Below are 13,537 nucleotides of genomic sequence, written 5' to 3'. Positions count from 1 at the left end.
GCAGACGCTTGCTGCTGCCGCCGCGTAGTTGGCATCATTTACCGTTTTATCCACGCGAAATTAATAAACAATAAGCTCCACGGGAATCAACCAGTTCAAGATGCGGCTCGAAGTGACCAAAATTGTAAAGGATGGCGGCGATGCAGCAGAATTGAAACACAGGTTTTCAACATGGGTGCGCACAGTACGTTCGACGGACGACATTCCACTGCAAAAGTGCCGTCCACCCTCCAAAATCATTTTATTTTTTATATTTAAAAACTACTAAATATTTTTACATCTACCTTGGTAGGTTACAGATAACAAATAGTATTTATGGAATTAATGTAGTAGAATACAACAAAGAAATTAAACAAAATTATATGTTACAATATCAGTAAGGTTAAATCACAAATAAAAACATTATGACGGCTTTTAAGTTCTATCGTCAACAATTCTATTTTACGTATATTTTACATTCATTTTCATTCAAATTTCAAAATAATAAAATAATTGCTTAATTTTAAAAATCTAAAAAACTTTGTGTGTTTTAAACATGATTTTCGATCAGGCAAACGCAAGTTGCTTTGTTAGATAAAAATAATATAACTTAATGTCAAATCTATGTAAGACTTAGTCAGCGACTTGATTTAAACTTAGGCCTTTCGTATGCAAGGTAAACTAAATCTATGAAACGCAAATCGACTATCGCATTTCCCGTGGTCCGTACACATTGAATTGTTGCCGCGAGTCCTCTATCTAGTATCGAGTCAATGTAGGTAAAGCGACTACACGGCTGACACCTATTTACAAAATGTCAACCGTATAGATCTGCTCTGTGCCTTCTTGAGAATCGCAATGATTTTTCTATCTTTACAAAACGACTGGTAAGCGACAAAACAATAAAATGTCGCCGACGCGTACCTGTCTCTATGACATTGTATTTTGCAAGTCGCTTAGAGACTAAATTCACGTTTTATCGGAGATTTGCGTAGCTTTGTTACGAAGGGCCTATTACTTCCTTTTTATCAAATAAACGCTCAATTCCATTTGGACAATTATTGTCTAGGTTAAGAACTTTCAAGTTCTCTCTAGTTAAGAAATATCGATGTCTTGATGTAACCGTAGTGAAAATAAAATTGATAAAATGTAAAGTATTTTATTTTTATCCTATACTAGCTTTTACCCGCGACTCCGTCCGCGCGGAATAAAAAAAAATGCACACAAGATAAAAAAGTTCCTATGTCCGTCTCCTAGTTCTAAGCTCCCCATAAATTTTCAGCTAAATCAGTTCGACCGATCTTGAGTTATAAATAGTGTAAATCCGCATTCACATTTGTCTGACGTGTTGTGTCGTGATGCTTTCTGTCGTGATGGCTACTGTTCACATCTATATGACGCGTTATGACGCATTTTTAATCAGTTCCGTTATAGCTCTCAGAGAGTTTACACATTCGCAATGTTTTTTCATGAAGCATACGATTCAGATTCAGATTATGAAGAACATATGCAGTTATTGGCACTGGCAACACTTCTAATAAAACAAAGAAAGAGAAGAAGATATTGGATACATCAAGTAAATACAAAAAGAGAGACTAAAGGCGAGTTTCATTGTCTCGTTAAAGAGCTTGAGAGTGATGCTGAAAAATTTCATCAGTATTTTAGAATGTCTAACTTCTGACGCGTCACAACACAACAAAATGATGCGTGCACACTAGTCCGACCCGCTGTGTCGTGTCGCTGCGCCGTCCCCCGCACCTTACCCAACTGACGCGGACCGGCGGGGTTAGGCAGTAAAAAACTAAAAACGAAACGTTCGATCGTTTCGTCTAAGCGATAGCGTCTCTCGTTTTTCCGTGTAAGGCTAGGCAGTAACAGACGACAGTCGCTTTCGTGCAAACGAAGGTGAATCGTCAAAAAAAAACAAATTATTGTCTATACTTGACGATCAACATTGTGTCATTTGAATTTGACGTATAAAGTTCAAATATTCTCGCGGTAAAAATACAAAAGTTTAGTGAAGTGTTTGTGTTTCAATTTACGTTTTGTAAAATGAATTCTAAAAACGCAAGCAGTGAGCAAATCGCCATAATGGTGGAATTTATGGAAAGGTACGTCAATAACGTATTTAAAATGGTAAACACCCCGCAGGGAAGAGTGAGGCGCCAGGAACTTTGCCAACCATTAAAGATATTGCTGGGTCAGGTAGGTAGTGATCCTGACAAGTCTATGGAGCAATGGATCAAGGTTGGTTCTAATGTAATAATGATTGTAAACATAAAACAAGACATTCATTCTGAAGCATGATTGTTATGGCAGACACATCCTTTTTTATTTTACTTATCCTTTGCAAGTGCCCTTGCTATTGAATCATGTATTTTATACAACAATAGTTTTGTAGTTGCCATTTTCCTAGCTACAAATATCACGTTTCATCACCCAAACTTTATATTTTAGGACTACCAGTAGAGGAACAGTCAAATGAGGAGCCTCCAGTTGAGGAACCATCTATCCAAATACAAATTTTTGAGCAGATCACTGACAGTAATTTATTACAATGCTATGTTATTTTATTTAGAAAACAGATATGCAAATCTTGTTGAAAAAGTTGATAACTGTATTTATAGAAAAATATTTAGTACCTCAATTATTTGCCCATGTTTCTTTTTAATCATTTGGGTAAAATAAATTAATTAAAATCCATTGATATAATTTAATGTTTAGTTTTATCTTATTATATACAGTTTAAACATTAATATTTACTAACTTTATCATGATATTTCAGATGATGAACAAAATGATATATATGTTGCCTCCTCTTCAAGAGTATATGCTGCCCCATCATCAGTTCAAAGGAGAGGGAAATGGCATCCAGGACCCTCACTCACTGGCTTATTAATGTAATGCTTATGCTTTGAGATGCAGTCTCAAATGCAAAAAAAATGTAACATTTACATTGGTTTTGGTTGTAACTTGTGAAATTAATGTTTAAATTAATTTTGAAATAAAAAATAATTGTATATAAATAAAGTTTATTTTTAATTTGTAAAACATTCATCTTCATCATATTTCTTCTTAAAAATACACTTTTAGACATTATTGTGTGGGCTTCTTCAACCAAACTAAAAACTGCCAATAATTAGTCTATTACTAACAGCCCGCCCCACAATCACATCCAGCCCGTTTTCAACAACAGTTGGTTGTGTAAGAGCAGTGGACAAAAGTACTTCTGCATCATCTGTAGGAGTTCCTCTTGAATCTATGAGCATGTTATGCAGTACCACACATGCAATAACAATTTCTGCTGCATAATCAGGTTGATAATAAAGGATACGCTGACCTAACAAATATCAAAATCTATATTTAACCAAATGCCCTTTCTATGCAGTTTCGGGCCTTGACATGCACTCTAGTGTAGTTCTCTCCTCTAGATCCTGGTTCTGCATTCAGAATAGGTGTCATAAGGTAGCTCCTTTGAGGGTAACCACTGTCACCTAAAATGTTATAAGTAATTTAAAGTTACAAATAATATTTAACATAGAACATCACCTATTAAATATTTTTCTACTAAAAATGCAATTACCCAACAACCAAACTGACTTGCCAGATAGTTGCAGAGCCTCCATATGGCTTTGCAGTCTTCTACTTGCCCAGATATGACTGTTGTGACTTGCACCACCAAACTTGGCATTAACATTAGTGATTCTGAGATCACTGTCACATACCTAAAATATTTAATTGAGATTAATCTTTAATTTATCTTATAATTATTATAACAAACATAAAAAGGTTCATACCATTTGGACATTAAGAGAATGAAAGCCTTTTCTGTTATAAAAACAAGGTACATCTGCAGCTGGACGAACTATGGCCACATGGGTGCAATCAATGGCACCAATTACACCAGGAAAATTAAACTTAGTATAAAATCTGTAAAATAATATTTGTAAGTAGTTGTATGTGCTCAAGGTAATAAAATGACAGAATTTATATATAGTAACCCCTACCCTTGCTTAATTTTAGTTCTTTGTGTGCTTGTTTGTGGGAATTGTATCCATTTATTTGAAATCTCATTCAGAGCTTTTGTCACCTCTCTGATACACCGACTTACACTTTTTTGATTCATATGTACCTCATTAGCAACACCTTTCTGATATGAACCCATGGCATAAAAGCTCAATGCTGTCAGCACCTAAAATATAATAATTGTGTCAGTATAAGACTCAAAGTGACTAAAGTTAACATTAATCATATTAAATACATAATCACCTTTTAACACACATATATTAAAAAAACATATATCATAAAAAATCAATTTACCTTAAGTTCCAGTGAAGTTGTTTTCGAACCTTTTAAACTGGTTGCTGGTGTTTAATTGTGCCAGAGCTCGTCACACAACGAGTGGAACTCTTCCTTATTCAGCCTGTAATGAGCTCTAAACTGCCACTCCGGAATTTTTTGGAGTAACCGTTCGCGATTCTTTAATCTTTGTAGAAGCATACGCTGCCGAGACATCTTTTTAGCTTCGGCATCTGCAGCTTCTAACATCAAGGCGTTCCACATGCGAGACATATCTATAATATGCCAAATCATAAATTGTTTACTTTATTCAACTAACAAATCATTTATAACATAATACCAAATTGATTTCTCACCTTAGAAGTTTTATTTAATATTTAATAATAGTTTATTGTCCAATGAATTTATTGTCCCAATCATTACCTACCTGGTCAATCTATGCTTTGAGCAGGGTATTTTTCCTTCTGCATTAAAGGAAGCTATAGTCACCCCTGTGCACAAGAGTGGAGACAAGACGGTTATAACAAATTACAGACCGATATCAGTTCTAACGCCCCTTTCAAAAATATTAGAAAAAATTATTAATTTTAGACTAGTAAATTACCTTAGTAAGAACAATATCATATCGTCATCACAATTTGGGTTTAGGCAAGGCATGTCCACAGAGGACGCTATCTTGCAACTAGTTTCTCTTGTTACTAACAAAGTAGACAATGTTGACAAATGTCTGGGTGTCTTCCTAGACTTAAAAAACGCTTTCGATTCTGTTTCTGTCTCCATACTATTGCACAGGCTGGAGGAGATTGGCATTAGAGACCAACCTCTTAGTCTTTTCAATGACTACTTGACTAATCGTAAACAGAAGGTAAAAATAGGTGATTTCATTAGTTCATCGGAGACCATCACCTATGGGGTTCCCCAGGGTAGTGTACTCGGTCCAACTTTATTCCTCCTATACATAAATCATCTTTGCAATATCAAGGTTCATAATGGACACATTTTCTCCTACGCAGATGACACGGCTCTAGTTTTTTACGGTAAAACGTGGGATAGTGTGCGGACAAATGCTGAATGTGAGCTAAAGCGGATAGCAGGCTGGTTGGACTCTAACTTGTTAACTTTAAACACTAAAAAAACAAGCTACGTCTGCTTTACCAAATATGACAGAACCCAACCGCCAGACAATTTTACAATAAAAATTCATAAGTGTTCAGATTTAAATAACCACACATGTACATGCACAGCCATTGACAAAGTAAAGCGTATTAAATATCTTGGTGTGATGGTTGACCAGCGCCTTTCTTGGCATGATCATATAGAACTTATCTTGTGCAGGTTGCGGAAACTTATGTGGACCTTAAGACATGTAGCCCCAAAAGATATTTTACGACAGATTTACATTTCACTTGCCCAATCAGTTATAACGTACTGCTTACCGATCTGGGGTGGAGCATCCAAGGTTAAATTCTTGGAAGTTGAAAGGTCCCAAAGATCCCTCCTAAAAGTTATTTATTTTAAACCGTATAGATTTCCAACTGAAAACCTTTATACAATTGCTGAAGTTCTGACTGTCAGAAAATTATTTATCTTACAAACTATATTAAAATTTCATAAATCATTAAAATATGACCCAAAGATAGATAAAAAAAGAAGAAGAAATGTAGTAGCGGCTCATTTATTTCCCACCCGAGATAATAGCTGCCTGGACCACATATTACTTAAAACTACGAATAGCGCGACAGCCTTAGTTTTGGATTCTTATATTACTGATCATGCCCCTATTATATTAGGTATCGATTTAAAAACTAAGTTAGAACAACCTAGTTGTTGCATCCGTCGTATTGACTTTCCGAATGTAGTAAACGATCTACTGAACACTAATTTCACCCCAGTCTTAAATTCTACAGATCCTAACAAAGCTGCAGAACTCCTTGTTTCGATCATTTCAAATATTGTGAACTCGCATACTAAAAATATTAAAGTACCACAAAGAAAAAGAATACTTAAACCGTGGATCACTCCTGGCCTTCTCAGATGTATAAGAAATCGAGACAAATTGCGTTCCAAGTACAAAAAAGATCCTCACGATATGATTAAAAAACTTACTTATACTAGATACCGTAATTTTTGCAACAACCTTTTGAAAAAACTAAAATGCGAGTATGAAACCAACAAACTACAACAAGCCAAAAATAACCCTAAAGCAACTTGGGATATAATTAAGTCCATTATGGGATTTAACAAACGTATAAATAATTCATGCGAATTATTAAATCACCCAGGTACTACTAACACAGTAAACTCCATTAATGAATTTTTTGCCAATATTGGGAAAAACTTAGCCATGGGTATAGATACTGAAGCATCTATGGTGAGTCCTCTAATCAACAACCCCGAAGTACAAGTAAATTCCTTATATTTGACTGAAACTGATGAACGTGAGATTAATGACATAATTATGGGTCTTCGCGATAACTGTGCTGTTGGTTGGGACAATATACCGGCCTCGGTGATTAAATCTGCCAGACACGTTCTCATACCTTCTATTACACATGTGTGTAATCTCAGCATTTCTAGAGGTATTTTTCCGACCGTTTTTAAAAAAGCAATAGTACATCCTATCTATAAAAGTGGAGAAATTGGGTTAGTTAATAATTATAGACCGATTTCTATTCTTACCATTTTATCTAAAATATTAGAAAAAATCCTTAACAAAAGATTAGTTCGCTTCTTAAATAAATTTAATATATTAGCTCATAACCAATTTGGATTTCGGACTAACAAATCGACAGAAGATGCAGCACTTGAACTAATCAACACAATAGTTAAAAATATTGACAATAAAAACAAAACTGTAGGTATTTTCTTAGACCTGTCTAAAGCTTTTGATTCGGTTTCAATCCCGATTCTCTTGTCCAAGATGGAAAGCATTGGAATCAGGGGTCTAGCTCTGGACATTTTCAAGGACTATTTAACAAACCGATCACAATGTGTCAAATTAGGAAATCTGGTCAGTGATGTAGAGAACCTTACTTTTGGTGTCCCTCAAGGAAGCGTTTTGGGTCCAACATTATTCCTGATCTATGTAAATAGTCTGTGTCTACTAAACCTGCCGAATTCTAAACTATTTTCTTATGCAGATGATACTGCTATAATCGTTCACGGCGATTCGTGGGAATCTGTACATCTATATGCCGAAAATGCTCTTTCTACCGTTACGCAATGGCTTTCTTCTAATTTACTGACTTTGAACTTGGATAAGACAAAATACATAACTTTCAGCTCTCGCTTGTCATCTCAACCTCGAAGTAATAGTTTCAAAATTTTGGTACATACCTGTCGACCGTCGCTGAATCTAAATTGTCAATGTAAATCTATTCAAAGATGTTCGGATACGAAATATTTAGGCCTTGTAGTTGATAGCACATTAAATTGGCGAAAACACATATCTCATACAGCTTCTCGTATCAGAAAGCTCATGTACTCGTTCAAAAGGTTGAGATCTTCTGTCGAACCAAACTTATTAAAATGCATTTACTTTGCCTTAGCCCAATCGTTGCTAAACTATTGCGTTTCAGTATGGGGTGGGGCAAACAGAACTAACTTACTTCCGTTAGAAAGAGCACAGAGGGCTATACTAAAAATTATGCTGGGCAAGCCTTTCACTTATTCAAGTTCAACTTTATACAAAACCTGGAATGTACTAAGTGTAAGGAAATTATTTGTGTTACAAACTGTGTTACGTCATCACAAATCAATCCCATATTTAGATTCCGTGCTTAACAAACGGAGAAAAAACGTCGTCTTTAAATGCATAAAATATCGAACTAGCGTCGCTGATCACCACTACTCTGTATTAGGACCTCGACTTTATAATACCATTAACAAGGCTGCCAACATATACTCCTTGTCGACTAAGAAGTGTAAAAGAGCTGTTACGAAGTTTTTGCTAAACCTAAATTACGAAGAAACCGAAAATTTACTTTGGCCTTATAGTAAAATATTATAATAAGAAGAACACATACGAAACATTATTCACAACGACACACAATAACACCACACACACACACACACACACACACACACACACACACACACACACACACACACACACACACACACACACACACACACTCTACACGCACAACACGTTACACACAAATGTAACATACCGCACTACGCACAAAACACTAATCCAATAATTCAAGTTCATTGTAAAGGAAAGGCGCCGGTGCTTGTCACACAGTTCATACTATGACAGGCTCCAACGCTCAACCTATTTGCATAACCTTATGTTTGTAAAAAAATTTATAAATAAATAAATAAATAAATAAAAAAAAAAAATAAATAAATAAATAAATGTTATCAAAGTAAATTCTACTTTTGCTGCTAGACAATACCCACGACTATCCTCTTATTTATACAATTTAATAAACAAAGAAATTAACATTTACCCCCTTAAATTCTCAAAATGCAAAAAGACTGTAACTGACTGGTTGATGACTAAAACTTTTGATGAGACTGAAACGTTGATTCAAACAATACCAACAATATGAAATCTGCGCCTTATTACACTGTCACATAGGTACAAACTTACACACACTCACACACACACACACACACACACACGAAATTTACTCTCATATACACTCAACGCACATACTCTCGCACACATTACTTATTTCATTATATATTTTGTTTTTGTATAATTGTTAGATTGCATTTGACAGGTTAAGTTACCATCATAATGTAGTTACATGGAAGAGCGGGACTTCCTATCACAAGTACCTACCGGATACTTAAATGGAATTCCCAACACTAGTTTAACTTTGTACTATGTATTGTTAAGCCAATAAATCATTTTCATTTTTTTTTTCAGTTTAAGATATTTAACTAAAGTTGATTCGGTTGACTTCGCGGCAAAACGAGACACCTTTGACGATCGTCTCAAAAACGAACGATCGTGTCGCTTTTAAAACGATTGGAAATGTCATTTCGTGTTACTGCCTATGAATTTCAAAGGAATTAGTCGAAAAACGATAGACGATAGACGACGCTTTCGTCTTTCGTGCGTGTCACTGCCTACGGTTTTAACGCGTGACGTCAGACGTCAGTCTCTCAACCAATCACAATCGAACGATAGTCGCTTTCGTTTCGTTTATGTTTTTTACTGCCTTTTTTTTTTTTTTTTTAAAGTCTGGAAATGCATTTACGCACCCCCTACGCCGGGCTGTGCAATGGCGTAGGGGAGTGTGGGACTCGCCGGCCGCAGAAGGCGACCGGAATACCCACTAAAACCAGACTGCCCTCTCACGCGTTACGGCGGGGCCACGGGAAACGCGTTAGCTTACTTCCGTGACCCCGCCTGCGTTTGGCCTCTACGGGCCCTCAAATCTAAGGCGTGGGGAGAAGGGCAGCAGCGGCAAATTGCCGCCTCCTTCTCCCCACTCTTCTCTGCCGGAGCGGGGGCGCTAGGGGATCCCCTTCGCGTTCCCGCTCCTTCTCCTCCTTCTGCGACATAACTGTTTCGCAGAAGGAGGAGACCGCGTTCCAAGACCTCTCACTTCCCAACATGGCGCGTACAACGCCGGGAAGTGAGAGGTCGCCGCCTATCGCCGCCACCAGGGTGCGGCGCTCTTCTGTCCAGGCGCAGCACACTTCAAGTGTGTGCTGCGCCGTATCCTCATCGGCGCCGCACCCGTGGCAGCGCATCGTCTCTTCCCTTCCGATCCGACACAGGTACCGTCCGAAACAGCCATGTCCGGACAGCACCTGTGTCAGTCGGAAGGTAAGGGAGCCGTGGCTCCTCCCACACCACTCCGGGAGCTGTGGGCGTATGGCCTCTATGGTGCGCACGCCATATTGGGCGTGCGCTAGGCCACTCGCCCAGAGCTCCACGGTCGTCTTTCTCCTCGCCTCCCGGGCGCGGGAGCGAGAGAGCGAGTCCGTGTTGTATGTGTGTGTATGCGTTTATTTTTATGTGTGTGTGTATACGTGTGTGTATGTGTGGGTGTGTTTGAAATATTACAAGATCTTGAACCGAGAAGATAAAAGCTGGTTTTGATTAGTATCCTTACATGTTTTACTCAATATTCTGGAATTTGATGAAAAACTTGACTTTGTCAAAATCTTGTAACATATTAGAACACAGAAATGCAATCGTGGAACAAATATCTACATATTAGTGAACTAAACCATTGCCATCCCTAGCGCTCAAAATGATGATCCCTAGCGCTCAAAATGATGATCCCTAGCGCTCAAATGCAAAAAACATTATTAATTTAACACTCTCAGATATACTAAATAAAAATTCACCATAAAAAGTTTTGGCTCCCAGCTGTTACCTTTTTTTATTTTGTAAACAGTGAATTTGTTAAGTATCAAAAACACCAAATCTAGATTAGAAAATATAATTATTAGGCACTTGACTTGCAATCTGCAGGGCCTGGGTTCGAATCCCGCTATGTACCAATGTGTTTTTAGATTTAGATATGTACATTTATCCGACGTTCCTACGGTGAAGGAAAACATAGTGATGCTGCCTGCACATATCTGAGAAAAAATTCAATGATATGTGTGAAGTCAACCAACCCGCACTTGGCCAGCGTGGTTGTCTATGGCCTAGTCACCCCTAATTTGGGGTAGGCTCCGAGCCCCTCAGTGGGGATGTATAGTGAGCTGATGATAATAATGATGATGATATATTACATGGTTATCACTTATTCAAAAGTACATTTAATAACTCGTAAGTATGAAATAGTCACATTTTGCCAGTTGTAAAATTTTATATGGACAACAACTAGACAGTTTACTCCAGCAAGAGAAACTGATTGTTTCAAACAGCAGCAGAAAATATTACGCGCTTAAATTCACGAAAAAGTACGTAAACAAACAAATGCGACAAGTGCCGAAAGGCCGCGCACGGACTGCGCGTCTCGCGCCGCGCATTTGGATCTCTCAGCCGTCGTAAAGTTCCGTTTTATCTCCGTTATAAAAGTTGCGGAAACAGAAGCAGAAACGGATGTTGAAAAGCATGCGGAACTTCCGCACTTGCGGAAACGGAAACAGACATCCGTTGCATCACTAGTATTAGGTATATTTATTGATTTAAAAAAAGCATTTGACACTGTTAGTCACCAAAAGCTATTAATCAAATTAAGTAAACTCGGTGTTACTGGAACAGCCCTCAAAATGTTAACAAGTTATCTAAAGAATAGGAAGCAGGTCGTTAAAATCGGTAATTCTAAAAGTTCAATTCGGGAACTGAATGATTTTGGTATTCCACAAGGATCAATATTAGGTCCACTGTTGTTTTTGACTTACATGAACAATATTAATACAATAGGTCTCACAGGCCATCTTACGCTATATGCGGATGACACATGCCTATTCTACTATGGTAAATCTTTTGATACTCTATTAACGGATGCTCAAAACGATTTAGACAGACTTAATGAATGGTTCCTAAATAATTTGTTAACAATCAATATAAAGAAAACGTCTTTTATAATATTAACAGCAAAAAATAAGCCCATACCAGATTTTGTTCCCCCCAAAATAAATAATGACACTCTTCAAAGATCATATGAAGAAAAGTATTTAGGGTTAGTAATAGATGACAAACTAACATGGAAGCCGCATATAGAAGTTAGTTAGTAGTAGGGGCTCAGTTCTCCGCAACTCCACGACAAGCGCGTATTTTGCGTGAAGGCAGGCTGTGGGTTACTCCAGCCAGCCCAGCTCGCCAAAGAACCCCAGCAATCCCTTAATGTTGCTGGTGATCTCTGGCGGCGACCTCGGCGGACCGAGGTATCTGTCCCTGAAGTCGGACACTGCCGGGCAGTGTTGTATAACGTGCAATGCTGTTTCTTCTTCCTCCATGCACGCCCTGCATAAAGGACTGTCTGTGATACCTAAGTTAAAAAGGTGTTTGTTAAAGTGGCCGTGACCTGTCAGAGCAGCTACAGCTATTCTGAGCTGTGGCTTACTTAATTTAAGTAGCGTGTTTGAGATTCGCTTATTAATTTCCGGCAGAACTTCTTTGGTCTGCCTGCATTCACTAATGCAATCCCAAAGCGCGCTGTGCTGGTCGTGGCTTCTGCTTGTTACCTGCGACCTTAAGTATCCTAAAGGCAGGGGGACGATGGGTTCAGGGCCGATTGCTCGGCTACTGGAACCTTTGCGGGCCAGCTCGTCCGCTGCGTCGTTGCCTCTGGAGCCGCTGTGACCTTTAATCCATCGAAGGTTGATATTGTTGACTGCTCCTAAATCATTCAGAATTAGGTGACACTCGTATATAAGGCCTGAGTTAACTGTGTAGCTGTTAAGTGCCTGGAGCACAGCCATGCTGTCGGTAAGTATGCAGATGTTTTCATCTTTTGCTTTCCTTGCAGCTATGGCGTGTGCACACGCCGCATATAGAAACGATTAAGTCAAAATTAAAAGCAGTCCTAGGAGCTCTTTACAAAGCAGCTCACTGTATCCCTAAAAGAGTTAAGACAGTTATATATAATTCTCTAGTAAAATCGCATATTGAGTACTTAATAGAAATCTGGGGATCAGCAGCATCGACTAATTTACTTTCATTACAAAGAACACAGAATAAAATTATAAAGGTATTATATAATTTTGATTACCGAACTCCAACTAATGAACTTTATAACAAAACAAAATTACTTAATGTCACTAAAATGTTTAAATTTAAAACCTGTACTCTCATAATGAACATAACAAATAAAAACATTAAGTCTAACATTAAACTCGAAAAAAGAGATAACAAACATAACTTACGTAACAAACACAAATTAAAATCAATTACTCCGCGAACTAACTATGGAAATAAAACTATTTTGTTCGAAGGCGTTCAAATGTTTAACAAACTGCCGGACGAGATAAAGAATTGTAACAGTATTAATGTTTTCAAAAATAAACTTAAATCATATATCATCGCTGAACTTTAATAATCTCTCAATATTATCTACATATATAACTTTGTAATTCCTGTCAATTTAGATTCTTTTCTATAGTTGTGTTAAGGTTTATTTTGTTTTATATTAATCCTGTATTCTGTATCGATATTACGTATTAACCCGCAAGCCTGTATGTTATATATACTTCTTTTTTTATTTTTCTCATTGTAAGTGAAACATTGTGTTTTTTATGAGAAATAAAGATCTTTAAACCTAACCCCGCGGGATCGCTTCTGACGCGACACAACACAAGCCATCACAACACGCAGTGTGTTCAGAGAAGTGTGCAC

General features: G+C 37.5%; 1 protein-coding gene across 1 annotated transcript; it reads right to left on the bottom strand.

Annotated features, from left to right (window-relative positions):
• Positions 1-3,302: 3,302 nt before the first annotated feature.
• LOC123723168 (putative nuclease HARBI1) lies at positions 3,303-4,335 on the bottom strand. Its single transcript, XM_045685731.1, has 5 exons — positions 4,300-4,335; positions 3,987-4,171; positions 3,777-3,909; positions 3,563-3,704; positions 3,303-3,473 (listed from the first exon to the last, which is right to left on the bottom strand). Exons 2-5 carry the CDS (start codon positions 4,142-4,144, stop codon positions 3,343-3,345), a joined length of 564 nt encoding a protein of 187 aa, XP_045541687.1. The 5' UTR covers positions 4,145-4,171; positions 4,300-4,335; the 3' UTR covers positions 3,303-3,342.
• Between the last annotated feature and the right edge of the window lie 9,202 nt (positions 4,336-13,537).

This window comes from Papilio machaon, chromosome W (assembly GCF_912999745.1).
Source record: "Papilio machaon chromosome W, ilPapMach1.1, whole genome shotgun sequence".
Classification (NCBI taxonomy): Eukaryota; Metazoa; Arthropoda; class Insecta; order Lepidoptera; family Papilionidae; genus Papilio; species Papilio machaon.
The sequence above is the reverse complement of the archived record's forward strand: the minus strand, read 5'-3'. Positions and strand labels throughout refer to the sequence as shown.

Coding starts and splice junctions, on each gene's coding strand:
- LOC123723168 (XM_045685731.1), bottom strand. CDS start 4,144: ATGGGTTCATATCAGAAAGGTGTTGCTAATGAGGTACATATGAATCAA. Junction 3,705..3,776: donor ATTCTCTTAATGTCCAAATG/GTATGAACCTTT, acceptor TAAATATTTTAG/GTATGTGACAGTGATCTCAG. Junction 3,474..3,562: donor CAAGTCAGTTTGGTTGTTGG/GTAATTGCATTT, acceptor ATAACATTTTAG/GTGACAGTGGTTACCCTCAA.